The following is a 27,161-nucleotide window of genomic DNA, read 5'->3' on the forward strand; positions in this document are numbered from 1 at the left end:
CTGAACTGAACTGAATATTTGAACATTCAGAACAAAAACTTCCTACTTTCTTTTTCATTTTATTTATTTATTTATTTATTTATTTATTTTTGTCTGTGCTGGGTCCCGTTGCTGCATGGGCTTTCCTCTAGTTGTGGCTAGCAGGGCTATGGTGTGAGGGCTTCTCATTGTGGTGCCTTCTCTTGTTGCAGAGCATGGGCTCTAAGGTGCATGGGCTTCAGCAGTTGCAATTTCTAGGCTCTAAAGAACAGGCTCAGTAGTTGTGGCACATGGGCTTATTTGCTCCCTGGGAGGTGGCATCTTCCCAGACCAGGGGTTAAACCTGGGTCTCCTGCATTGGCAGGTGGATTCTTAACCACTACACCACCAGGGAAGCCCAAGATCTTCATAGTTTCTTAATTAGAAAAATCAATATATCGAGAGAATAAATCTTAGTAATATATCTAATAATGTGACTATTTGGAGGGGCATTCATAGCTCAATTGGTAAAGAATCTGCCTGCAATGCAGGAGACCCTGGTTCAATTCCTGGGTTGGGAAGATCTGCTGGAGAAGGGACAGATGACCCACTCCAGTATTTTGGGTCTTCCCTTGTGGCTCAGCTGGTAAAGAATCTGCCTGCAATGCAGGAGACCTGGGTTCTATCCCTGAGTTGGGAAGATCCCCTGGAGAAGGGAACGGCTACCCACTCCAGTATTCTGGCCTGGAGAATTACAGTCCATGGGGTCGCAAAGAGTCGGACATGACTAAGCTACTTTCACTTTCACTTTCCTGAACCAAAAACCTAGAATCTGAGCATCTAGAACATGTGACCCAAATGGAATTGCTTAAATAAATCTTTAAGAACATACTACTCTGAGACTTAGGAAGTCCCAACTAAACTTTGTGGCTACTAAGGAGCACTGATGAAATCCTATGCTCACTTTTGTCCCACCACCACCACCATCTCTGGACAAGTGAGCAGGAGAGGATCCTGATGAGAGAACCTCATTCATAGGGACCCCTTGTGTGGAAGCATCTTGATCCATGAGGGAACCCAACAGCCTCTTCCCTTTCAAAATAAGAAAAAAGCAGGCAGAAGGGCAATATACAAATTTGATCAAGAAAGAACTTAAGAGATATCTTCCCACAGAGAATTGAGAAGAGCTCAGACAAATCATAAGTTCCTAAGAACACAAGGGAACAGTTTAGTTTCTCCTGTAGAGAGTGGCTTAGACTTCTTTACCTTTCCCCTTCTTGGATTTTATCCCCTGATCTCTGTAGTTTCTCGAAGTAGATATTCTTTAAAATCCTAACAAAAGCAGTGGGCTTCATTTTTTTAATAGGCTGGAGGTTAAGCAAGAGCCATCTTCATCAAATTGCCCTTCGCATCTCTCCCATGGGGCCTCCAAACCCTGACCAAGAGGTCAAGGACATCGATATGAAGAACTACAGCAGCAGCATCTCAGGCTTTATCCTCCTGGGCATCTCTTCCAACCCCCAGATGCAGAAACCCCTCTTTGCTGTCTTCCTCATCATGTACCTGATCACCTTGGTGGGGAATGGACTCATCATCATGGCCATCCACTCTGACTCCCGGCTCCACACCCCTATGTACTTTTTCCTCAGCAACCTGTCCTTCATGGATATCTGCTTCACAACAGTCATTGTCCCCAACATGCTGGTGAACTTACTCTCAGAGACAAAATTCATCTCCTATGTGGGCTGTCTGGTCCAGATGTACTTCTCCATGGCCTTGGGGAACACTGACAGCTACCTGCTGGCCTCGATGGCCATAGACCGGCTGGTAGCCATCTGCAACCCCTTCCATTATGGTGTGGTCATGAGCCCACGGCGTTGCCTCCTCCTGTTGCTGGGTTCATGCACCATCTCTCACCTGCACTCCATGCTGCGTGTGCTACTCATGTCCCGCCTGTCTTTCTGTGCCTCCCATGTCATCAAGCACTTCTTTTGTGATACCCAGCCGGTGCTCAAGCTCTCCTGCTCTGACACTTCAGCCAGCCAGATGGTGGTCATGACCGAGACGCTGGCTGTCATTGCCACCCCTTTCCTGTGCATTCTCTTCTCCTACCTGAGAATCATCGTCACTGTGCTCCAAATCCCCTCTGCGGCTGGGAAGTGGAAGGCCTTCTCCACCTGTGGCTCCCACCTCACCGTGGTGGCTTTCTTCTATGGGAGTGTCATCTATGTCTACTTCAGGCCACTGTCCATGTACTCAGTGGTGAAGGGCCGGGTAGCCACAGTTATGTACACAATAGTGACACCCATGTTGAACCCTTTCATCTACAGCCTGAGGAACAAAGATATGAAGAGGGGTCTAAGGAAATTAAGGGGCAGAATTCACTCATAGAAAGAATAACAAGAGGGAATGTCATCGTTGGGAGATGACCTAAGAGATGATCAGGTTATTCTTCCTGTGTACCATTTTTCACATGGTACTCAAAGAGGTGATGAGAGCTGGTTTTGAATCACAGTAAGAGCATTGACATGGAAGCCAGATCACTTGGTCTCTATCAACCACTTTGCACAAACGTATGTTCAATCCCAGGCCAAATACTGCTTGGAATCTAGACATAGTAAAACATTTTCTGACATTCATATATTGGATAAAACTATCCCCAAATAACTCTTCTGTATGCTTCACACTGGCTAGTCTTCCAGAAACTGTAAAGTTTTGCTATTTTTAAAAAAGAAATAACATAGATTTGATAGAAAATTAGCAAAGACTTCTTGGAGGGATGACGTAAGATTGTTCTTCAGGAGTGTTTTGATTTTGAGAATTGAAGATTCAATAAAAGAGGAATTAGGCAGAATATTTCAACCATTGAAAACCAGTTTTCTTAAACCATAGAAAAAACATATTTGAATTAAAGGCCTAAATATAAGGCCTGAAACAGTAAAACTTCTAGAGGAAAACATAGGCAGACCACTCTTTGACATAAATTATAGCAATATTTTTTGAGATTTGTCTCCTAAAGCAAAAGAAACAAAAGCAAAATTTTTTAAATGAGACCTAAGTTAACTCATACTGTTCATACTGTTCATGGGGTTCTCAAGGCAAGAATACTGAAGTGGTTTGCGATTCCCTTCTCCAGTGGACCACATTCTGTCAGACCTCTCCACCATAGCTCACCAGTCTTGGGTGGCCCCACAGGGTAGGGCTTAGTTTCACTGAGTTAGATAAGGCTGTGGTCCTAATATGATTAGATTGACTAGTTTTCTGTGAGTACGGTTTCAGTGTGTCTGCTCTCTGATGCCCTCTTGCAACACCTACTGTCTTACTTGGGTTTTTCTTACCTTGGACGTGGGGTATCTCTTCATGGCTGCTCCAGCAAAGTGCAGCCACTACACCTTACCTTGGACAAGGTATCTCCTCACCGCTGCCCCTCCTGACCTTGAACGTGGAGTAGCTCCTCTCGGCCTTCCTGCCCCCACGCAACCACTGCTCCTTGGACGTGGGTACCTCCTCCCAGCCGCTCCTGCACTGTCTCAGCCTGGCATTCTCGGCCGCTGCCCCTGACCTTGGATGTGGGGTAGCTCCTCTTGGCCACCACCCCTCGGGCATGGGGTCCTCCCTGCTTCTGCCCCGACCTTGGACGTGGGGTAGCTCCTCTCAGCCGCACTTGTGTGCCATCGCAGCCACCCGCTGGATCATGGAAAAAGCAAGAGAGTTCCAGAAAAACATCTATTTCTGCTTTATTGACTATGCCAAAGCCCTTGACTGTGTGGATCACAAGAAACTGTGGAAAATTCTGAAAGAGATGGGAATACCAGACCACCTGACCTGCCTCTTAAGAAACCTGTATGCAGGTCAGGAAGCAAGTAAGTACTAGACATGGAGCAACAGACTGGCTCCAAATAGGAAAAGGAGTATGTCAAGGCTGTATATTGTCACCCTGCTTATTTAACTTATATGCAGAGTACATCATGAGAAACGCTGGGCTGAAAGAAGCACAATCTGGAATCAAGATTGTCGGGAGAAATCTCAATAACCTCAGATATGCAGATGACATTATCCATATGGCAGAAAGTAAAGAGGAATTAAAAACCCTCTTGATGAAAGTGAAAGAGGAGAGTGAAAAAGCTGGCTTAAAGCTCAACATTCAGAAAACGAAGATCATGGCATCTGGTCCTATCACTTCATGGCAAATAGATGGGGAACAGTGGAAACAGTGTCAGACTTTATCTTTTGAGGCTCCAAAATCACTGCAGATGGTGACTGCAGCCATGAAATTAAAAGACACTTACTCCTTGGAAGGAAAGTTATGACCAACCTAGATAGCATATTGAAAAGCAGAGACATTACTTTGCCAACAAAGGTCCGTCTAGTCAAGGCTATGGTTTTTCCAGTGGTCATGTATGGATGTGAGAGTTGGACTGTGAAGAAAGCTGAGCACCGAAGAATTGATGCTTTTGAACTGTGATGTTGGAGAAGACTCTTGAGAATCTCTTGGACTGCAAGGAGATCCAACCAGTCCATTCTGAAGGAGATCAACCCTGGGATTTCTTTGGAAGGAATGATGCTAAAGCTGAAACTCCAGTACTTTGGCCACCTCATGGGAAAGTTGACTCATTGGAAAAGACTCTGATGCTAGGAGGGATTGGGGGCAGGAGGAAAAGGGGATGACAGAGGATGAAATGGCTGGATGGCATCACTGACTCAATGGACGTGAGTTTGAGTGAACTCCAGAAGATGGTGATGGACAGGGAGACCTGGTGTGCTGTGATTCATGGGGTCACAAAGAGTCGGAGATGACTGAGCGACTGAACTGCACTGAAGTAAACTCAAAAACTTGCACAGCCAAAGAAACCATCTACAAAATGAAAAGACAACTTACTAAATGGGTGAAAATACTTAATTAACATCCAAAATACATAAATGGCTCATACAATTCAATATTAAAAAACAAATAATACCATAAAAATGGGCATAAAACCTGAATAGACATATTTCCAAACAAGATACACAATGGCCAACATGCACATGAAAAGATATTCAACAGCTCTAATCATCAGGGAATCCCACTCAGAAACACAATGAGATATCACCTCATACTTCTCAGAAAGTCAATTATCAAAAGGTCTACAAATAGCAAATGTTGACAAGGATGTAAAAAAGGGATCCCTAGTACACTGTTGCTGGGAACGTAAATTGGTGCAGCCACTGTAGAAAATAGTATGGCGTCTACTCAAAAACCTAAAAATAGAACTACCATATAATCCAATAATTCTATTCCTGGAACTATATCAGAAAAATAAAAACACTAATTCAAAAAGAAACATCCATCTCAATATTCACAAGAGCACTATTTACAATAGCCATGATATGGAAGCAACCAAGGTTCCCTAAACCAATGAATGAATAAAGAAGATATGGTATATACTGGAGTGGGTTGCCATTGCCTTCTCGGAATGAAATACTACTAGGCCATATAAAAGAAGAAATTCTGCCATTTGCCACAGTGTAGATGGACCTGTAGGGTATTATGCTTAGTGAAATAAGCCAGGCAGACAAAGACAACTACTTTAAGTTATCACTTTTATATGGAATCTAAAAAATAAAACAAATGAATGAATATAACAAAAGAGAAACAGACTCACAGATAGAGAACAAACTAGTGGTTACCAGTGGAGTAAGGCAAGGGGTAGGGGGCAAGATAGGGGTAGAGGATTAAAAGATACAAACTACAATGTATAAAATAAGTAAGCAACAAGGATATATTGTACAGCACAGGAAATTATAGCCATTATTTTGTAGTAACTTTACTCTGAGCATAATCTATAAAAAATACTGAATCACTATGTTGTACACCTAAAACTAATATAATAAATCAGCTGCTGCTGCTGCTGCTAAGTCGCTTCAGTCGTGTCCGACTCTATGCGACCCCAGAGACGGCAGCCCACCAGGCTCCCCCATCCCTGGGATTCTTCAGGCAAGAACACTGGAGTGAGTTGCCATTTCCTTCTCCAGTGCATGAAAGTGAAAAGTGAAAGTGAAGTTGCTCAGTCGTGTCTGACTCCTAGCGACCCCATGGAATGCAGCTTACCAGGCTCCTCTGTCCATGGGATTTGCCAGGCAAGAGTACTGGAATGGGTTGCCATAGCCTTCTCCTAAACTTTAATAAAACAAATAGTGGAAATCATCCAAGCTGGTAAAAGCAATAAACATTGGAATTTCTTTGAGAAACAGAGAAAAACTCTTATTGGGGTATTCTAAACTTGAGAATAGGGAGGCTAGGATGGGAAAATAGAGGCTGCCATCAGCAGACAGCCACTACAGTCACCCCTAAGGATGAACCCTGAGCAGACTCAGATGAGAAAGCACAGGATACTGGTCCCAGATAGCTGAGGTTCATAGCAAAGGAATGATTTCCAAGAGCCCAGATTTTGGCATCTTCCCAAACATACAAAATGGGATTCCCAGGTGGCTCAGTGGTAAAGAATTCGCCTGCCAATGAAGGAGCCTCAAGAGACACGGGTTTGATCCCTAGGTCAGGAAGATCCCCTGGAGGAGGAAATGGTAACCCACTCCAGTATTCTTGCCTGGAGAATCCCATGGACAGAGTCCATGCAGTTACAAACAGTGGGACACGACAGAGCAACTGAGCACAATACACAGAAAATGGTAAATCTATTAACTCAAGATGCCTGATTTTCTGTAATTAACAGTAATCTTTTGATATTCTGAAAACCCAACCTGTGTTACAGAAGCTCCTATATATCCTGACCTCTTAGTTGCAGTTTTGGAGCAGTCTCTCTGAATGATCTGAGAGGCCGAGTCCTGGGCTTAAGTTTTCAGTTTTGTGTGCTGAGTAAAATATAATTCTCAACTTTCAGGTGGTGCATTTTTTTCTGTTGACATCAGGCAGCAAAATAAATTTTTGCATTTCCTGTGTACAATAAGTCATCTCTAGCTACTTACAAAAAGACACATATTGATAGGTGAAATAAACCATGATAAATATAGGCAATGGAATACTATTCAGCTATGGTGGCTCATACAGTAAAGAAGCCGACTTCAGTGCAGGAGACCAGGTTTTGATCCTTGAGTCAGGAAGATGCCCTGGAGAAGGGAATGGCTACCCACTCCATCATTCTTGCCTGGTGAATTCCATGGACAGTGGAGCCTGGCAGGCTACAGTCCATGGGGTCCCAAAAAGTCGGACACTACTGAGCAACTAACACTTCACACTTTCACTTTTTACAGGAATAAATGAGCTACCCACCCATGAAAACACACGGACGAACCTTCAGTGCAAATACTAACTGAAAGAAGCCAATGTGAAAAGGCTACATTCTAGATGATTCCAACAGTGTATCCCAGAAAAGGCAAAGCTACAGAGACAGTAAAAAGGATCAGTAGGTGCCAGGGCCTGGGGAAGGAAATAAGGAACAGATGGAGCACAGGAATTTTAGGCAGTGAAATTATTCTCTATGATACTATAATGAAGGATACATGTCATTATATTTTTGTTAAAACCCATAGAAGGTACACCACCTAGAACAAAGCCCAATGTAAAACTATGGGCTTTGAGTAAGATGTGTCAATGTAAGTTAATTAATGATACCAAATATACCCCATGGTGAGGAAGGGTAATAATGGGGGGCTATATGTATATAGAACAGTGTTCTTGCCTGAAGAATCCCAGGGATGGGGGAGCCTGGTGGGCTGCCGTCTATGGGTGGCACAGAGTCAGACATGACTGAAGTGACTTAGCAGCAGCTTAGCATATGTATAAGGGCAGGGGATACAGGGGACTCTCCGTTCTTTCTGATGAATTTTTCTGTGAACTTATAACCTAACCTATAAAGTCAATTTAAAGGGGAAAATTGAAAAAAACCTATCTAAAAATTGTGTTTGCTATGCCACTTACACTTGAGGACAGTGTGGATTAGAGAAGTTAAATAACTTGCTCCAATGTGCCCATATAGTAACTGATGGAACTAGAATTTAAAAATGATAGTCTGGCTTAAGATAATGAAGCAATAAAATATTTAAGAAAGGCAAACAAAATCAAAATTAGACTCAAAAAAAGATTAACTCTTGCAGAGTTCACATAACTTGTTAGAGGCAGAGCCGGTATTTGAATCTATTAAGTCTGGTTCCAGCTTCCCTGGTAGCTCAGACGGTCAAGAATCTGCCTGCAGTGCGGGAGACCTGGGTTAGATCCCTGGATTGGGAAGAGCCCCTGGAGGAAGGCATGGGAAACCACGCCAGTATTCTTGCCTGGAGAATCCCATGGACAGAGGAGCCTGGAGGGCTAACAGTCCATAGGGTTGCAAAGAGTCAGACACAACTGAGCGACTAAGCACAAGTCTGGTTCCAGAGCTTGTACCTTAATCTCTTCCCTATAACGTGACACCTGCACCTAGACACAGTCATCCATGCAGACGAAAAAATTCAGAGATGTCAGAGGCCATTACCTCTCCTTCCAGCAACATGCTGACATGCACAGGAGTACAGGCATGTACAGAGAGCACATAGAGTGTACCAGCACACACATGTACATAACACACATGCACGTGCATGAACACACCACCACCCCTATGGCTCCATGGTCCTACTTCCCTTCCAGGTGTAGAGACTCCATCTCTACAGCCAGGCTCCCTAGTCTCCTGGGCACAGAACTCAGTGAGGGCATCAGGACTGTTCTCTCCTGGGAGAGCTGCAGCACCGATGCCCACAGAGGTCTGGCTTGAGGGGGAGGATACTCCCGCTGGGTCTCCCTCCTATCAACAGTTCTCACTGTAGGTAGAGAGAAGAATCAGTGCACTTCTGAAGTTAGATCTCACTGAAATCTGCCTCCTTCCTCAGATTCAGAGCCTGATCATAACCCGCTGGCAGGACCCCAGGCCTGATCTGGACCCTGAATCTCCCCTGTCAAGCCCACAGGTAGGCAGGCTAAGGGGTCTCTGGGAACAGAGACCATAAGTTAACATGTTCATGTGATCTTTTCCTAATCCTTCTTGTCTTCTTCATCTCAAAAGCCAGGAATCACTTCCTCTTCTCTATTTTCCCCTGTCTCTCCTTATAATCGCATATCACACATTTTTGGAGAATCTACTGTGTGTAAAGCACTGGCCCCTGCCTCTAGGGGCATGGCCCACATCCTACAACCCAGAGCCACAGAGTTATATTTTTCAGGAAAGGAGTCAGCAGAGGAAGAAGTGAACAAGAAAGTTAGGACAATGCAAGTGTTAAGAGGATACACCCTGAATCTGGCTCCACCACCACCTAGCTATGTGGCCTCTAGCAGGTCACTTCAGTTCCCTCTGTCTCACTTTCATTATCTGTAAAATGAGGTGCTGTAAAGACTAAACGGCTTAATATATGTGAAGTTCTTAGAGCAGTGTCTGGCACATGTAAGCTCTGTGGAATTGTTAGCTATTATATGACCATGAGGAGAATATACATGGGAAGAGGCTGCAATGACTTGGGGGCCTCAAGGTGGAGAAGTCTGTGGGAGACATGGCCAGCTCAGCAGGGAAACACAAGATTTTTGTTTTCAAAAGAGCCACTTTAAGCATCTCTGATGGATCGGTATGTTGGGACAGAGGGAAGACAGTTACACACAAAAAGGATTTCCATAGGCATATTTGAAAAGTCCCCTTGTCTTGACATCTAGAATTGAACAGCTGAGAAGGACTACATAAAGCTTTAATCTAAGAGTGAAAACTATGCAGAAAGGAGAGATTTCATAAAGATGAGGAAGGAAAGATCATCCTGAAAAGGGCCCTGCAGACCCCTCAGCAGGACTTCCATGTTCAGGAGACTACACACATATGATCTTCATGCTGGCAGTGGGAAGATGCAAGATAAGGAGAAGATGAATTCAAAAAAAAAAAAAAATGGGTTCAGGAAAGATTCTAAAATCAGGTCCTGATGCTCCAAGAGCACAGAGCTGCTGTTGGCTTAGAATCTGCCAGAGCTGAGGCCAGAGTCTCCACAACCATTTCCCCATAAAGGTGAGGAACACACAAGCCTAAGGCTTTGGAACTGGAACAACAAGAAGGAAGGAAAATGAAAAGGTCCCGATGTGTGGGAGCAAAGGATGGAGGAGGAGCAGCAGATCAGCAAGGACGCTGAAGGCAGTTGGCAGGAAAAGGAGCGCTGCTGACAAAGGACAGGCTGGCTTAGCTCTCCACCAAAGATATGGAGAATTCCAGGTTCAAGGCCAATAAGGATGGTTTGAGAAAGGAAGTCTGATAAAGTACTTTGAAACACACAATTTGAAATCAAGCATACCTGAGTTTGAATATGTTTTATACAAGTTGAGTGATTCTCTGAACTTAAATTCTTTATAAAATGGGGAAATAATACTACTAACATCCTAGTTCTATTGTGAGGATTACATGAGACAAGAGCTAAGCGCAGAACCTGTCCAATAAATGTTAACTGAATTTTCCCCAGTTTAGTCACTCTTCAACTGTCCTTGCTCATTCTGGGGAGCAGTTGCATGGATGAGGTACAGCTTGGCACCCAAATATTACTCGCTAAACATTTGTATATTCTGTTCATAAAGTGCATTCTCTGCTCCAGCTTTGGACTCCCTGGTTTCATGTGGCTGATAGCTTGGAGATGGGTGCTGTTTTAGCAAGGAAGAGAAATCAATCAGTGATGACAAATGTCCACTAAGTAGAAATACTAAGGAAGAAAATTTGAGATGTATAGAAATAGTCTCTTTGTGCTATCAAGGAAGATAGTAAATACCTTTTAAGGGGGGACAGTGTGATTTCAAAGGCTTGCAAAGTTTCCAGTCCCTCCTGCTCCTTCCCAACTACTACCTGGTGACAAGCCCTACCAATCACTAAAATATCATTCTTCTAGCATCTTGTCATAGCAGTAATATTAAACACCTGTGGAAAGAGTCACCAAACTCTTCTACTCAACTATATTTATTTGGCCAGTGACATAAAATGTTTTGTTACTAACCATAATCACTTTTATCTACAAAGTCCCATACCATGTAAAAGTGTGTTAGTACACATTATTTTGTTTAAATAATAGGCAAGTAGTGACATAAGGTATTTAATTATTAATAAAATTGAGTGTGCATAACCTAATCAATTTATTATAATTGTGCTTTTGAAAATAATGAAAAGTGCTTCCATTTTTATTCTAAAACTGGCTATGAATCAAAACCTCATGCTTCTTAATCATCACAAAGCCTTGATAAAGAAGCATCCTACTTCCACCTTATGCAGGTTATGCAAAATAATCAGCATGGGAAAGAAGCTAAATATCTAGGAAGGGACATAGGCAGTTCATGTCTGAATTCTAGCATCTCATTCATTGACAGAGCATTTTCCCATCAGAGTCTCCAGATATGTAACATATGTAATGATCTGGCATCAAATAACACAAGCTTCTCTCCTCTAAGTGTGCTCTAGGGGCAACAAACAGGTACTGCAAATAAGTGGAACTGACTTTTACCCATGAGACTGCTCAACCAACTGCAGTCAAAATCATTGAAATCAAGGCTCTGCAATATGGCTTGCTTGCTTTTTTTTTACAGCTTTATTGAAGTATAATTGATATACATATCTGCACATATTTAATGCAAACAATTTGATGTGGGGATGGTATGTGGTAATCTACCTATGTCTCCAAATGACAGGATCAGGCAGGCAAAAAGTTAAACCACGCCCATCTTATTGATGGGTACACTGAGGTGAAGGGTCCTGCTCAAGGCATGAGGAAAATACACTGTTATCAGTTTCAATAAGATGGGAAGGAGGCTCCCTACCGCCCAGAGGAAAGTCACACAGATATGGAGAATTCCAGGTTCAAGACCAACAAGGATGCGTTAGTCCTTCATCACCAGGGAAAAACACTGTCCCAGGAATGAGGCTGAAAGATACAGTGAACAAAATGGGGAAAGAGAACAGAGTGAAATGAATACGTTTCCCCAAAGTGGGATGAAAGAACAATTGTCTCAGACTGGGAGTATCTATTACAAATTTCTGTGTTCATGACTTGGCATTTCATCTCTCAGAATGTATTATATACCGTAGAAACTCTCTCATAAGTACAAAATATTTATATACAAAAATATCCATTGTAACACTGTGATAAGAGAAAAATCACTATGGATAGTATGACCCCATTTCTGAATATAATATGCATATAGATCCATGTAATGAAAAAACTAAAATATGCACACAAGTCTAGGTCTCTAAGAAGTGTAATTTCAGGGCCCTGTCACCTTTTAATTATAAAATTAATAAAAGAAACATGCATCCCTTATTTTTAAATGCAAACACATAAAATTAAATATGGAAAGAACTACCCACTACATCCGTTCATTCTCACTTCCGAAGGCAACTACACTATGTAAACACGCACTCCACAACAAACACAACATACGAAGGAGACAGTTTTCTTAACAAAAATGGGATTATTCTATATCCATTGTTCTGCAACTTGCTTTTGTCACTTAACAAAATATCGTAGGCAGTGGCGTAACACTGATAACACAGCTTACCAATGAATAGCTTCCACTCTGCCATCAGACTGCCTGAATTCAAACCTCAGCTCTACCATTTAGTTACTATGAGATCGGGAAAGCTACTTAACTTTGCTAAAGTCTATTTTTTTATTTGTAAAATAGGGATATATTGGGTTGGCCAAAAGGTGAGTTTGAGTTTGTCCGTAACATCTTACATAACCAATCTTTTGGCCAATCCAAACAATCATGCTTATCTCTTAGGATTTGGAGACAATAAAAGGGTCAAATGATACACAATGTCCTTAACTAACTGTGTATGGTATGTAGATGCTAAGTCACTTCAGTCGTATCCGACTCTGTGCAACCCCGTAGACAGCAACCCACCAGGCTCCGCCGTCCCTGGGATTCTCCAGGCAAGAACACTGGAGTGGGTTGCCATTTCCTTCTCTAATGCAAGAAAGTGAAAAGTGGAAGTGAAGTCGCTCAGTCGTGTCGGACCCTCAGCGACCCCTTGGACTGCAGCCTTCCAGGCTCCTCCGTCCATGGGATTTTCCAGGCAAGAGTACTGGAGTGGGGTGCCATTGAGTGTATTAATCATATACATGACTAACATTGCATGTCTGCTCAGTCGCCTCTGACTCCATGGACCGTAGCTCACTGGGCTCCTCTGTCCATGGGATTACCCTGGCAAGAATACTGGAGTGCATTGCCATTTCCTTCTCCAGGGGATCTCCCTGACAAAGGGATCCGATTTGCATCTCCTGAATCTCCTGCATTGGCAGGTGGATTCTTTACCACTGCGTCTCCTAGGAACAGCAACAGTAACACCTAGGAAGCCCTGACTAACATTAACCATCTAGTTTCTTCAAAGACTGTGAGATATTAAGTAATGCGAATTCACTAACACTTGTTTCATTAACTCACCTATTGTGAATATTTAGGTTGCTTCCTCTGTGGTTTGTTTTATTTGTATAGTTGTATTTGATATTAGAAGCAATGCTACAATCAAAGTGTGTGTACGTATCTCTGTGCTATACATAGATGCTATCATTAATGGACAGATTTGTACAAGTGGAATTACTGAATAAAGACATGAAGACTTTCAGTTCTTATAGAGACTACCAAAAGATCTATACTGATTACCCTCTCACTCTCAGAGTATGTGTTGGTCTTCTTCATGTGTCTTGTTAATATATACATATTTTTTTAATATTGCAGAATTTTCTGTACTCTTCAAAGGTTCTTTCATCTGCTCTAATAATAAAATCAGCGTGAGATAAGTTAATGGAAAAATCAAATTTAATTTCATTTGTATGAGAATTTCACGTACATGACAGGGTCAGAGATCTCACATACATTGGAGGTTAAAAGACAGAAAGGTCCAATGAGGTCTATGTTCCATCCTGAGCTAAGAATTGCTATAGAAGTCTGGGACTCTCAAGAATAGCAGAGTCATCCACAAGACAATAAGAAGAGCAGATGTTGGGTGGTTGTGTGCTTGTCCTGCCATACAGATGGGACCACTTAGATAAAATTCCTCTCTGATAATAAATCTTCCATTTCAATTCTAAATAGTAAAGCTGGGAACAGCAGTTTTTCTTGAGTCCAATGGGTCTCCGTTGACTTGAGTTCAAATTAATCTATAGGCCAAAATGATCCAGGGGAGTCTGTTCTGAACCTCTACACAATCTCACGGGTATAAATTGCAATTCAGTCTAATTTCTATTTTCTGATTACCAATAAGGTTGAACACCTCCTTACAAGTTTTCTTTGGTAAATGTGTTGCTGATGTTTTCTCTGAGTCAATAGTTTATATTTTAGCTTTCCCTATGGTTTCTTTTGGAGTAATGCTCACATTCATGCCTCTACATTTTATTTCTGTCTTAAAATGGCAACCCCCTTCTGAGACTACAAAATATTCTCCTTTATTTTTAGCTATTTTATGGTTTAATTTTTTTACTCTTAAATTGTTCATTCATAGGAGCTTTATTTATGTATAAGTGAGATACTATAGAAATCTATCCTTATTTTTTCAAAACATTGAGCCAATTGTCATAAGCATCACTTTTTAAATAGTTCTTCCTTTCTCCATTGCTATGAAATAAATCTTTATTATGTATTCATTTCCACATAGAGCTAGCTGTACGTATATGTATAAATACAGGTATACAAAATTCTTTATGTTGAACCATTGATTTGATTTTCTCTGTGTATAATTATATTCTATTTTTCATTATGCCATGCTATGATTTTTGGTTAGAAAAGTTCTCCATCATTATTCCATTTTTTCAGTTGTTTTTCTTTGTCCATTATACCCCTAGATGAATTTTAGAATGGCCTTTTCAAATTCCGTTAAATATTCCCCTGGGGTGCTTTTAGTGAATTGAATTTCCTTGGCTTGAGAAAAATTTACTTTTTTCAGCTTCATTGAGATTTCACAGATAACAATGTACATTTAAGGTGTACAACATGGTGATTTGATCCACTTACATGTCTCAAAATGATTAACACAGTAGGGTTAATTAAAATACCCATCACCTCACATAATTACCATTTTTATTTGGGGGATCGGAACATCTAAGATCCACTCCCTTAAGCAGAATGGTGATTACCAGGGGCTGAAGGGATGGGGAATTGGGCATTAGCACCATAGTATTAGTGTATAATACTATCGTGTTAACTTTAGTCATCAGGCTGTACATTAGATCCACAGCTATTTCATCTTATAATTGAAAGTTTGTACCTGTTAATTGACATCTGCCGTTTCTCTCAGCTCCCAGTACTTGGCAACCACCACAATACTGTTTCTATAAGCTTGTGCTTTTTAGAGTCAGCCGTTGGAATAAAGGAAACCCTGCCATTCACAGCATGAATGGAACTTGAGGGCATTTTGCTAAATGAAAGAGTCAGAGAAAGATAAATACCTGTATGATAAAACTTACATGTGGAATCTAAGAATTAGCATTTTTAAATAGTGAATCTTCCATTTTTAGCAATATGCCTAAAATTTATTCTATTTATTCAGTTCCTCATCTTGTGTTCTGTTATAGTTTCTTCATATAGCTCTTCATCATCTCTTTTTCCCCTCCTCAGGTATACCCTAAACATTTTTCAGATTTTCTTACCATTGTCAGTTGTAAGTTTTTTTCCATTACATATTTCTAATAAATAGAAATTTTTCTAATAACAATTTACTGCTGAATAAATAAATAATAAGAGCTACATTTGGCTTATTTATTTACTTATTTATTTTTGGCTGCTTGGGCCTTCATTGCTGTGCACGGGCTTTCTCTACTGGTGGCAAGCAGGGGCGACTCTCCAGCCTCAGTGCACAGGTTTCTCATTGCGGTGGCTTCTCTTGCTGCTGAGCAGGGCCTCTGAGGTGCACAGGTTTCAGTAACTGCAGCGTGCGGGCTCAGTAGTTGTGGTGCATGGGCTTAGTTTCTCCACAGTATGTGGGATCATCTTCGACCAGGGATGGAACCTATGTCCCCCGTATTGGCATGCAGATTCTTAACCACTGACCACCAGGAAATCCCAGGAAGAGTATTAATATTTGTATATTTATTTGGTACTTGGCAACTTTGCTGAAATCTACACAGGATTCAGAAGTTTTCAGGTGACTGTCTTGGATTTCTTTAGATATACAATCAAACTACTTAAAAATAATGACAAGTTTAATTTTTCTAATGTTTATGCCTTCTGTTTCTTCCATTTTGCTTTCTTCACTGGGTCAGACTATCATCTGAACAGCGTAGCTTAATAGGGGTAACACTGATCATCTTTGCCAGTCTTTTCCATGACACTATGAGAATTGGGCCCTTACATACAGCATTTGAATTTCCTATAATATTAGAATGTTTAGAACAAGAACTTCACACTTTCTTAATCAGAAAATTCAATATATTGAAAAGATTGATCTTGGTAATATAGGCCATTCCTGATAATATAACTATTTGGAGTGGCATCCCTGAACCAATAACCTAGAATCTGAGCATCAAGAACATGTTAGACAAATGGAAATGCTTAAATAAACATTAAGCAGGTTTTGCTCCAAAGCCATAAAAAAATCTCATCTAAATTCTGTGGATACTGAGAAGCATGGATGAAATTCAATGCTCACTTTTGTCCCATCCCCACTACCACCACCACCTCTGGACATATGAACAGGAGAGGATCCAAATGAGAGGATCTCATTCATCGGTACCTCTTGAATGAAAGCATCCTGATTCAAGGTGGGACCCAGCAGACTTTTCCCCTACAACAAGAAGAAAAAAGGCAGGGAGGGGTGAGGGAGTTGATTAAGGATGTTGGTCAAGCAAAAACCTAAAACAACCTAAGAATCTTTCAAAAGAGAACTCAAAAAAGTTATGCTCCATAGATGTTTCTAAGAACACCTGGGAAAACCTTAGCTTCTCTTTTAGGGAGTAGCTTGGAATTGTTTACCTTTACCCTTGTTGGGTTTTATCCCCTGATCTCTGTAGTTTCTTGAAATAAGTATTCTTTAAAATCCTAACGAAAAGCAGTGGGCTTCATTTTTTTTAATAGGCTGGAGTTTAAGCAAGAGCCATCTTCATCAAATTGCCCTTTGCATCTCTCCCACAGGGCCTCCAAACCCTGACCAAGAGGTCAAGGACATGGATATGAAGAACTACAGCAGCAGCATCTCAGGCTTTATCCTCCTGGGCCTCTCTTCCAACCCCCAGATGCAGAAACCCCTCTTTGCTGTCTTCCTCATCATGTACCTGATCACCTTGGTGGGGAATGGACTCATCATCATGGCCATCCACTCTGACTCCCGGCTCCACACCCCTATGTACTTTTTCCTCAGCAACCTGTCCTTCATGGATATCTGCTTCACAACAGTCATTGTCCCCAACATGCTGGTGAACTTACTCTCAGAGACAAAATTCATCTCCTATGTGGGCTGTCTGGTCCAGATGTACTTCTCCATGGCCTTGGGGAACACTGACAGCTACCTGCTGGCCTCGATGGCCATAGACCGGCTGGTAGCCATCCGCAACCCCTTCCATTATGGTGTGGTCATGAGCCCATGGCGTTGCCTCCTCCTGTTGCTGGGTTCATGCACCATCTCTCACCTGCACTCCATGCTGCGTGTGCTACTCATGTCCCGCCTGTCTTTCTGTGCCTCCCATGTCATCAAGCACTTCTTTTGTGATACCCAGCCGGTGCTCAAGCTCTCCTGCTCTGACACTTCAGCCAGCCAGATGGTGGTCATGACCGAGACGCTGGCTGTCATTGCCACCCCTTTCCTGTGCATTCTCTTCTCCTACCTGAGAATCATCGTCACTGTGCTCCAAATCCCCTCTGCGGCTGGGAAGTGGAAGGCCTTCTCCACCTGTGGCTCCCACCTCACCGTGGTGGCTTTCTTCTATGGGAGTGTCATCTATGTCTACTTCAGGCCACTGTCCATGTACTCAGTGGTGAAGGGCCGGGTAGCCACAGTTATGTACACAATAGTGACACCCATGTTGAACCCTTTCATCTACAGCCTGAGGAACAAAGATATGAAGAGGGGTCTAAGGAAATTAAGGGACAGAATTCACTCATAGAAAAAACAAAAAGATTACAAGTCATAACTGGGTGATGACCTAAGAGATGATCAGGTTATCTTTGCTTTGTACCCATTTTTCACTTGGTACCCAAAGAGGTGATAAGAAGCGCTGTTGAATCACAGTAACAATATTGAACTGGAAACCAGATCATTCAGTCTCTATAAATGACCTTGACCAGATATGCGTTCAATACCAAGCTAGTACTGCTAAGAATTTTGATTTCAGGAAAACAGTTTCTGCTACCCATACAGTGGGGGAAAGTTATTGGCAAATAATTCCCTCATACTCTTGACAATGAGTGAGTGAGTGAAGTTGCTCAATCATGTCCAACTCTTTGCAACCTCATGGACTGTATAGCCCACCAGGCTCCTCCATCCATGGAATTTTCTAGGCAAGAGTACTGGAGTGGGTTGTCATTTCCTTCTCCAGGGGATCTTCCCGACCCAGGGATCAAACCCGGGTCTCCCTCATTGTGGGCAGATGCTTTACCATCTGAGCCACCAGGGAATCCCTTATAGTGGGGGAAGGTTATTGGCAAGTAATTCCCTCATAAGCTTGACAATAGTCAGTACTTAAGGAACTGTAAAACTCTATTACTATTTATAAGACATTACACGGACTTCATAAATTTGGACAGAAGAAATTTAATAAAAAGAAGAAGTGGACAGAGTTTTTCAAATAGTGGAAACCATTCAAGCAGGTAGAGGCAAGAAACATTGTTAAAATGTCCATAATATATGAAGTGATCTACAGATTCACTGAAATTTCTGTTAAATCCTAAAATCCCAATTATTCTCTTAAAGAAATAGACAACAAAATCCTAAAATTCATATGGAACTATAAAGGACTCAAAATGTAAAAAACAATCTTGAGAATAAAAAACAAAGCTAGAGGCCTCACTTCATGATTTCAAAATATATTACATGATTTCAAACTATATTACAAAGCCACAGGAATCAAAACAGTATAGTATTGGCATAAAGATCAATGGAACAGAAGAGAGAACCCAGAAATAAAACGAAGTATATACCATCAATTAATTTTCAATAGAGTCATCAAGAATATAGAATAAAGAGAGGAAAGCCTCTTCAATAAACAGTTGTTCTTGTCTTGTTGAAAATGCCATTGGCATCTGTATATTGCTTTGGGTAGTATGGACATTTTAACAATATGAGTTCATGAGTACCGTGTATCTTCACATTTGTTTGTGTCATCTTTAGTTCCTTTCATGAATGCTTTTCAAGTACAGGTCTTTCATCTTCCTGGTTAAATTTATTCCTAGGTATTTTACTCTTTTTGATGCAATTAAAGTCGGATTATTTTCTTAATATCTCTTTCTAACAGTTTGTTTTTAGTGTACAGAGAAGAAACAGATTTCTGCATATTGATTTTGTATTTAAGATAAACTCAGTTTGGTTTTAGTACTTCTGTGGTTTTATTAATTTTATTTATATACCATATAATCTCTCTAACCTCATTATCATCTAATAAATTGTTGTTTTGAAATCTAGTAGTTTTGTTGCCCCTATATGGAAAATCAGTAAGAAGGAAGTACATTTTATCTTGTTTGATAATAATGTTAGTATTTTTTAATTTTTCAAAACTTCTGTTTCAAAATCTTATTGAAATCTCTAAGTATTTTATAATTTAAGTTTTAAAAATGTTTGTTAGATTTTAATGTTCTATTTACATTTTTCTTATATTTTCTTATACTTAACAGTTGGCTGAAATTGGATCATTGGCTCAAAAGAAGGCAATACAAGAAAATTCACTTTCTCAACCCACACTGCACTATCTACATTTAAAACTATTAAAACAAATGAAACAGGCATATTAGAAGTTTTCTGAGTCATGAAAGGGAGAAGTCTACCCCAGAGAAATTGGGTAACCCTGTAAATAAGAAATTTAAAAATGACAAAGCCATCTGTTCTTTGACTTTATAAATATTAATGACATATTATTGTGCCATATAAAGCAAATAGTATTTTGATGCCAGTTAAGTTGTAACATTGTTTTAAGTCCAATTGTTTGGCATTTAAAGAAAAAGGAAGTGAATATTTTAAACATGAATATTAGGAGCACTCTGGGTTAAAAATTGTATTATGTATAATTCACTACAATAAAAAAATCAAAATTGCTTTTTCTAGTCCTTCAAATTGGAAATGAGAAAGCCATTAAGGCATCTTACAGGCTAACTAAGCTTCTTCCTGGTAAGTACACACAACAGTTGAGAAACAAATCTTGTTCCAGTTGACATGGCTGAATGCCTGCTGGATGAAAAGCCAGTAAAAAGAACCGCAGCTCTGTCATTCTCTAATACAGTAACTCATCAAATTAAAGATTTTGCTGCAAACATTAAGACTGAGGTTCTATCTGGACTGTAGAATTGCACTTTAGCCTTAAAAATGGATGAAACAAATATGCTACAAGATGGATGAACCTTGAAGACTCAAGTGAAATAAGCCAGATATAAAAGGGCAAACACTCTATGATTCCACTTCTAAGAGATACTTAGAATCATCAAATTCATAGACAAATGGTAGAACAATAGTTTCCAGGGGCTGGAGACAGGGAGCAATGAAGAGTTCTTGCTCAATGGGTACAGAGGTTCCATATAGAATAAAAAAGCTCTGGAGATGATGGTGATGATGGTTGCATCACAGTGTGAATGTACTTACTGCCACTTAATACATTTTAAAATGGTTACAATCGTAAACTTTAAGTAATGTATAGTTTTTTAAGTGTTTGTTTTAATGGATGGATTGATAAGTGTGGTTATATTAGCACCAACTAATCTGCAAAGAACTTTTATAGGAAGACCTGAACTCTTCTCTTGATACATTCTCCTCCACATCTTGGGAGAAGCCCCAGGATTTCTATATGCATTTGCCTGTCTCCTTAAAAATCACTAGAACAATAAGCAACTAATTATCTGGAACACTAAGAAAAACACTGCTATGGTAGCCTGAGTTTCCTTGGTTTCCACTGAGAGGTCCTACTTCTCTCCAAGCATAGTGTTTAATGAGCTCCCTGGGGTTGATAACTGGGGAGGCTGCCTGGCCTCTTGGGATGAAGTCACATGCAGGACAGTCAGGTCTCCCAGGGCCCCATCCTATCCCTTAACATCTGAGGAACCTGAAGGAGTCAGGTGGCGGATAGGTGGGGATGGAAGAAAGGTTCATGATTCCAGTGCCAGGGGCTACATGGAGGAGTCACCTCTCCGAAGGGAGAAGAGTAGCCGCTTCAGGAATTCATAACTTCATCTCTAGGCTGAGGCAACCATCACAGGCACTCAGTATTGCCGGTCTTGACATCTCTATCCAGAATCTGGGGCTTTTTCCTTTTATTAGCCTGATATGAACATTCTTTCTATGCCTCAAGCCCTCCAATCCACCTCTAGACATCATGGTCAAGAGGGATGAGGAGAAGCTACTGAGACCCCACACACACACACACAAAGACTACCCTGGAGGTCACCATCCCTTACCTGAGTAAGTGTCTTGTATCTTCAACCATATTCAACCTAGAATATGTCTACCTTGGAGGGTCAGAAACATTAAAGCCCTCCTATCTGATATACTCATTTTTACAGAGAAGGAAAATAAGTTGCCCAATTACATGCAGCAAATTAATGCCGTAGCTGGGCTACAAGACAGGTCATCTGTTCCTCATCAATCTGCATCCCTCATTTCTTTATCTGAGAATCTCAAACTCCTCCACACACCTCTGTCTCCCTTCTCCATTCACAAAAAGGAGGAGGACTGGCTATGAATGAGTGAAACTCCAAGCAAAGTGATCAACTGTTTCAGAGAAACAGCGTAGCTGCTCTGAAGCTGATGGGCCAAAGTTCAGCTTCCATCATTCCAGCCTACCTACAGAATGTCCCCAAACCCAGTCTTGTATCAAATAAAAGTCTACCTCAATGGCTTTACCACAGCCTCAGAGCAGCACGGGGACACCACCTCAAGAGCTTCCTGGGTGAGATCTGAAACCAGCCCTGTCCCCACCCCCACCCATACACAGAGGGCAGGGAGAGAAGAAAGAGGCAGATGGATGGGTTGGTGGCAGTTTTAGTAAGCCAGGGAACTTACAAGGTTTTCTTGCATGGCCTTAAGAGGAAGAGATCTCCACACCTTCCTGCCAGAATCTTAACAGTTTATACAGAGGCCTTAACGGGTTCAGTCCGTGTATCAACAGATGATCCCAACACATCCTGCTCTCTAAGGCTGTCTGCTTGGAACAGCTCCTATTGTGGGAACAGTAGGCAGAGTGTAATTGCCAAGGAAAGGCTGGGGGAGGAGCCTTTGATTGCCCAGGTTCAACTCCAAGACCCAAGCAGCAGTCATATCCTCCCAATGACCTTTCCAACTCCTGGACTGTCACACTAGTCCTGCAGCTCGCTGATGGTACAGCACTAAATAACCAACTTTGTTCTTGAGGCTTCAACTGTTGTTCAGTCACCAAGTCATGTCTGACTCTTTGCGATCCGATGGACTATAGCAGGCCAGGCTTCCCTGTCCTTCACCATCTCCCAGAGTTGACTCAAGCTCATGTCCATTGATTCAATGATGCCATCCAACCATCTCATCCTCTGTTATCCCCTTCTTCTCCTGCCCTCACCCTTTCCCAGCATCGGGGTCTTTTCTAGTGAGTCGGCTCTTCACATCAGGTGGCCAAAGGATTGGAGCTTCAACTTCAGCATCAATCCTGGCATCAATTTGCAGAGGCTTAAGTTGGCTGTCTGCAAGTTGATCATGTAGAGTAGAATTTGATTTTGAAACTTTTCATCGGCACTCAAAGCTTGTCTTCAAAATTATCTATCCTTTGTAAAAGAATCTGTAAAACACATGAAGGCAGAATTTTTCTAGGTAAAGAGGAAGAATCCTCAGACCCCTGGGTCTGTCTGTTCACACTATGCCTCACCAGTGACCTATCTGTCACATGGGAGTGTCAACGATGGGGTAAAGACAGACAGGATGAGATGTGGAGGGAGGATTTGAAGCTGTGTCCTGGGGAGGGCCAGAGCAGGCAAGAGACAGATGACATGGAAAAGGGCAGCTGTCCTCTCCCCCATCCCCCCCACTGTCTCAGCTCAGAAACAGCCTGCCTTGGTATCAAGGGGGATGCATAGAAATAATTAGAAGAGCTGGGGAACTGACAGTCTGTTACACCACATCAGATGGCTTTTGAGTAAGTGAAAAATATTGCATGAAGAAAGGTCATCTGGCTTTGCTGAGTTATCTGAAACCACACTCAGTGACCATCTGATCCTGGGCTGGCTGTAAGTACCAGGCCCCTTAATTTATCTGTCACTGCAGCAAGAAAGACTCTACAAAGCAGGAAGCCCACTAGAATCTCTGTTCCTTTCCCTTCTCTGACCAGGAAATTCTCATACATCCCATTCTGCAGCTCTCCATGCTTTGATCTTGCTCCCCTTTCAGTGGTCATCTCATTATTTTACACACAATCACACTCTTCCTCACTTTCTTTTACCTTAACCAGCTTAACCAGTTATTATATATTAAGTATGAGAATTATTGGGCTTCCCTGGTGCTTCAGTGGTGAAGAATTCACTTGCCAATGCAGGAGAAGCAGGTTCAATCCATGAGTCAGAAAGATCCCCTGGGGAAGGAAATGGAAGCCCATTCCAATATTCTTGCCTGGAAAATCCCATGGACAGAGGAACCTGGTAGGCTACAGTCCATAGGGTCACAAAAACTGTCAGATATGACTTAGCTACTGAACAACTTGAGAATTATGATTTTTCATTGTTTTTTATATTACTTCTATCATATATTATTTATATAATACAAATTTTATAGCACACACTCTTTAACAAAGCACTTTCACTCCTTTTCAAAGACATGTTCACCCATTTGATGCCCATGACATTCTGATGGAAATAGGCATTGTACTTCCATATTTTCATGAGAAAAATAAACTAGGCACAAAGACTTTTCAGGGGAAGCAACTGGTAAGTAACTAAACCAGGAGTAGAACCCAAATCCTGTACTATTTCCACTAATTCTCCTGATTCAAAGAATCTGATTCAGGTCCCCATGCAACACGTCCCAGTCATTCAAGTGGCTGTCAAAGTTGCTTATTCTAATTTTGTGTGCACTCAGTCACCAAGCTGTGTCACAGTCTTTTGAGACCCCATGGACTGTAGCCCACCAGGCTCCAATGTCCATGGGATTTCCCAAGCAAGAATATTGGAGTGAGTTGCCATTTCCTTCTCGGTGGGATCTTCCCAACCCTGGGATTAAACCTGTGTCTCTTACGTCTCCTGCATTGGCAGGCAGAGTCTTTATCACTGAGCCACCCGGAAAACCTATTCTGAATTTACTCTGCAGATGAAGTCTGAAAGTACTTCATAGGGAGAGAATTAGTATAGTTTAATGGCTAAGAACAGGACCCTGAAACAAAACTGCTCTGGGTTGGAATTATAACCACTTACTAGTTGTATAATCTTGGGCAAGTTATTGAACATCTCTTAATGGTTGTGTAATTGCTTCTTCATCTGTATAGCGTGGGAGTTCTTAGGTGGATTAAATCATCGTACAGTGCCTAGCACATGGCAAATACTTTCATTGTGTTCAGTATTATTTTTCTTTTAAAATCTGTTTATTGTTTTTTTTTATTGAAGGATAATTGCTTTATAGGATTTTGTTGTTTTCTGTCAAACCTCAACATGAAGCAGCCATGGGTATAATATATCCTCTCCCTTTTGAACCTCCCTCCCATCTCCCTCCCCATCCCACCCCTATAGGTTGATACAGAGCCCTGTTTGAGTTTTCTGAGACATACAGCAAATTCCCGTTGGCTATCTGTTTTACATATGGTAATGTAAGTTTCCATGTTACTCTTTCCATACACCTCACCCTCGCCTCCCCTCTCCCCATGTCCAGAAGTCTGTTCTCTATGTCTGTTTCTCCGTTGCTGCCCTGTAAATAAGTTCTTCAGTACCATTCTTCTAGTTCTATATATGTGTATTAGAATATACTTATCTTTCTCTTTCTGACTCACTTCACTCTGTATAAAAGGCTCTAGGTTTATCCACCACATGAGAACTGACTCAAAGACATTCCTTTTTATGGCTGAGTAATATTCCATTGTGTATATGTACCACAGCTTCTTTATCCATTCATCTATTGATGGACATCCAGATTGCTTCCATGTTCTAGCTATTTTAAGTAGTGCTGCAATGAAAAATGGGATACATGGGTCTTTTCAATTTTGGTTTTCTCAGGGTATAGGCCTAGGAGTGGGATTGCTGGGTCATATGTGGCTTTATTCCTAGTTTTTTAAGAAATCTCAATACCATCTTCCATAGTGGCTGTATCCATTTACATTCCCACCAACAGTGTAAGAGTGTTCCCTTTTCTCCACACCCTCTCCAGCATTTATTGTTTGTAGACTTTTTGATGATGGCCATTCTGACTGGTGTGAGGTGATATCTCATTGTGGTTTTGACTTGCATTTCTCCAATAATAAGCGATGTTGAGCATCTTTTCATGCATTTGTTAGCCATCTGTATGTCTTCTTTGGAGAAATGTCTGTTTAGGGCTTCTTTCCACTTTTTCATTGGGTTGTTTGTTTTTCCGGTATTGAGTTATACGAGCTGCTTATATATTTTGGAAATTAATCCTTTGTCAGTTGTTTCATTTGCTATTATTTTCTCCCATTCTGAGGGTTGTCTTTTCACCTTGCTTATAGTTTCCTTTGCTGTGCAAAAGCTTTTAAGTTTAATCAGTACTTTCTAACCACAAGGATACAATGGTGAACCGGGGAATACAGTGTTGAATAGCCAATCAGATCCCTGGAAGATGTCCTTGGAGAAGAAATACCCTGGCCCTCTCCTATGTCAATCAGGTCTCCTGATAGGAGAAATCATCTTGATCCAAAGCACTTTGTGGAGAGAAATATGCTACAGGAACCTATGCCATTGTATCTTAGGAAAGTGCCAAGAGAGATGCAGACTGTAGGGATCCTTTCCAATGATGCAGAAAATTTCATTTAAGGACTTGAAGCATTTTTAAAAAATTAGTTCTCAGTGTCCTTGAATGTAGACTTCTCATCTTTTATATATCTTTTTCACTCTTTATCAGCAATCACTGAGAGACATCTGCAGATTACTTCCTGCGTTCGCTTCCGGAAATAATCCTGATTGTAGGAAAGGTGGACAGCAGGAACCCAAGTCCAGGCACAGAATGACTGACTCAGCCTCAGGTAGTTCTTCCTGATAACCAGGATCTGATCCTCGGTGTGAGGGCTGATAGTTGGTTTCTGATCTTATTCCACTGCAGCTGAGTCTCCACCTTTATAATTGCTGAGCAGAGAGACAATTCCTTTCTGACAGGGGTCCTGCTTTATTCTCTGGCTCCTCTGTGCCAGTTTTCAGATTAGAATCCAGCTCCTGAAGCCCAGAACCTTACTATCCAGTCCTCTCACTGTTATCTGCCAGCCTACTTACTCCGTTTATATAGTTCTTATGCTCAGATGACAATTTATGACAACTCTGATCTACTGTCAATACACTCACCTGTTACTTCCATGATGACTTCCTGAATGAAATAAAAAGTTTAACCCAACCAAACAGGTGCTCTCTCCTGATGCCAAAAAGTGGTCTCCCTCTATGCCACACAACTCCAGAAACTGGTTCTGTCCCCGTACCATAAAGTTTCATCTCCTTGAGGGTTGTAGACTTTCCAATGTCATGACACTCATCAAGTGATTGTTACTCAAACCCCCAAATGCATTTCATAAACTTTTCCCAAAGAGAGTGGAGCTAGGAAAACCATCTATAGGATGTATATGTTTTCTCATGGAGAAGTTAATATAATATTCTGATATTTGTTTTGAGGAAACAAAAAAGAATTCCTGTCCAAAACAGAATAGCCTGAGGAGGTAAATTTCATATTTTCTGTCTTTATGGATTAAGGTAATGAAAGTTCAGGAGGTGACTTTGTGCCATGTGTCAGTCAGTGACAGAGCCAGGATGGAAAGCCAGACATGTGTGATGCTAAAATCCATATGCCTGTCAACTATACCAGCCACTCATCAGAATTCAGAACTGGAGATTCCAAGCCAGGACTCATGCCTAGCATTCCTTTAGATTTTCCACTTGGGGGACAGCA

The 27,161-nt window shown here is 41.3% G+C and overlaps 2 protein-coding genes across 2 annotated transcripts; both read left to right on the forward strand.

The window, feature by feature from the left end:
• The first annotated feature begins 1,348 nt into the window (after positions 1-1,348).
• On the forward strand, positions 1,349-2,349 carry LOC128056004 (olfactory receptor 1L4-like). Its single transcript, XM_052648634.1, has one exon. It carries the CDS (start codon positions 1,378-1,380, stop codon positions 2,347-2,349), a length of 972 nt encoding a protein of 323 aa, XP_052504594.1. The 5' UTR covers positions 1,349-1,377.
• Positions 2,350-17,020: 14,671 nt separating this feature from the next.
• On the forward strand, positions 17,021-18,021 carry LOC128056015 (olfactory receptor 1L4). The gene has a single exon (XM_052648652.1). The coding sequence runs from the start codon at positions 17,086-17,088 to the stop codon at positions 18,019-18,021; it is 936 nt and encodes a 311-aa protein (XP_052504612.1). The 5' UTR covers positions 17,021-17,085.
• The last annotated feature ends 9,140 nt before the right edge of the window (positions 18,022-27,161 follow it).

This window comes from Budorcas taxicolor, chromosome 11, assembly GCF_023091745.1.
Source record: "Budorcas taxicolor isolate Tak-1 chromosome 11, Takin1.1, whole genome shotgun sequence".
NCBI lineage: Eukaryota > Metazoa > Chordata > Mammalia > Artiodactyla > Bovidae > Budorcas > Budorcas taxicolor.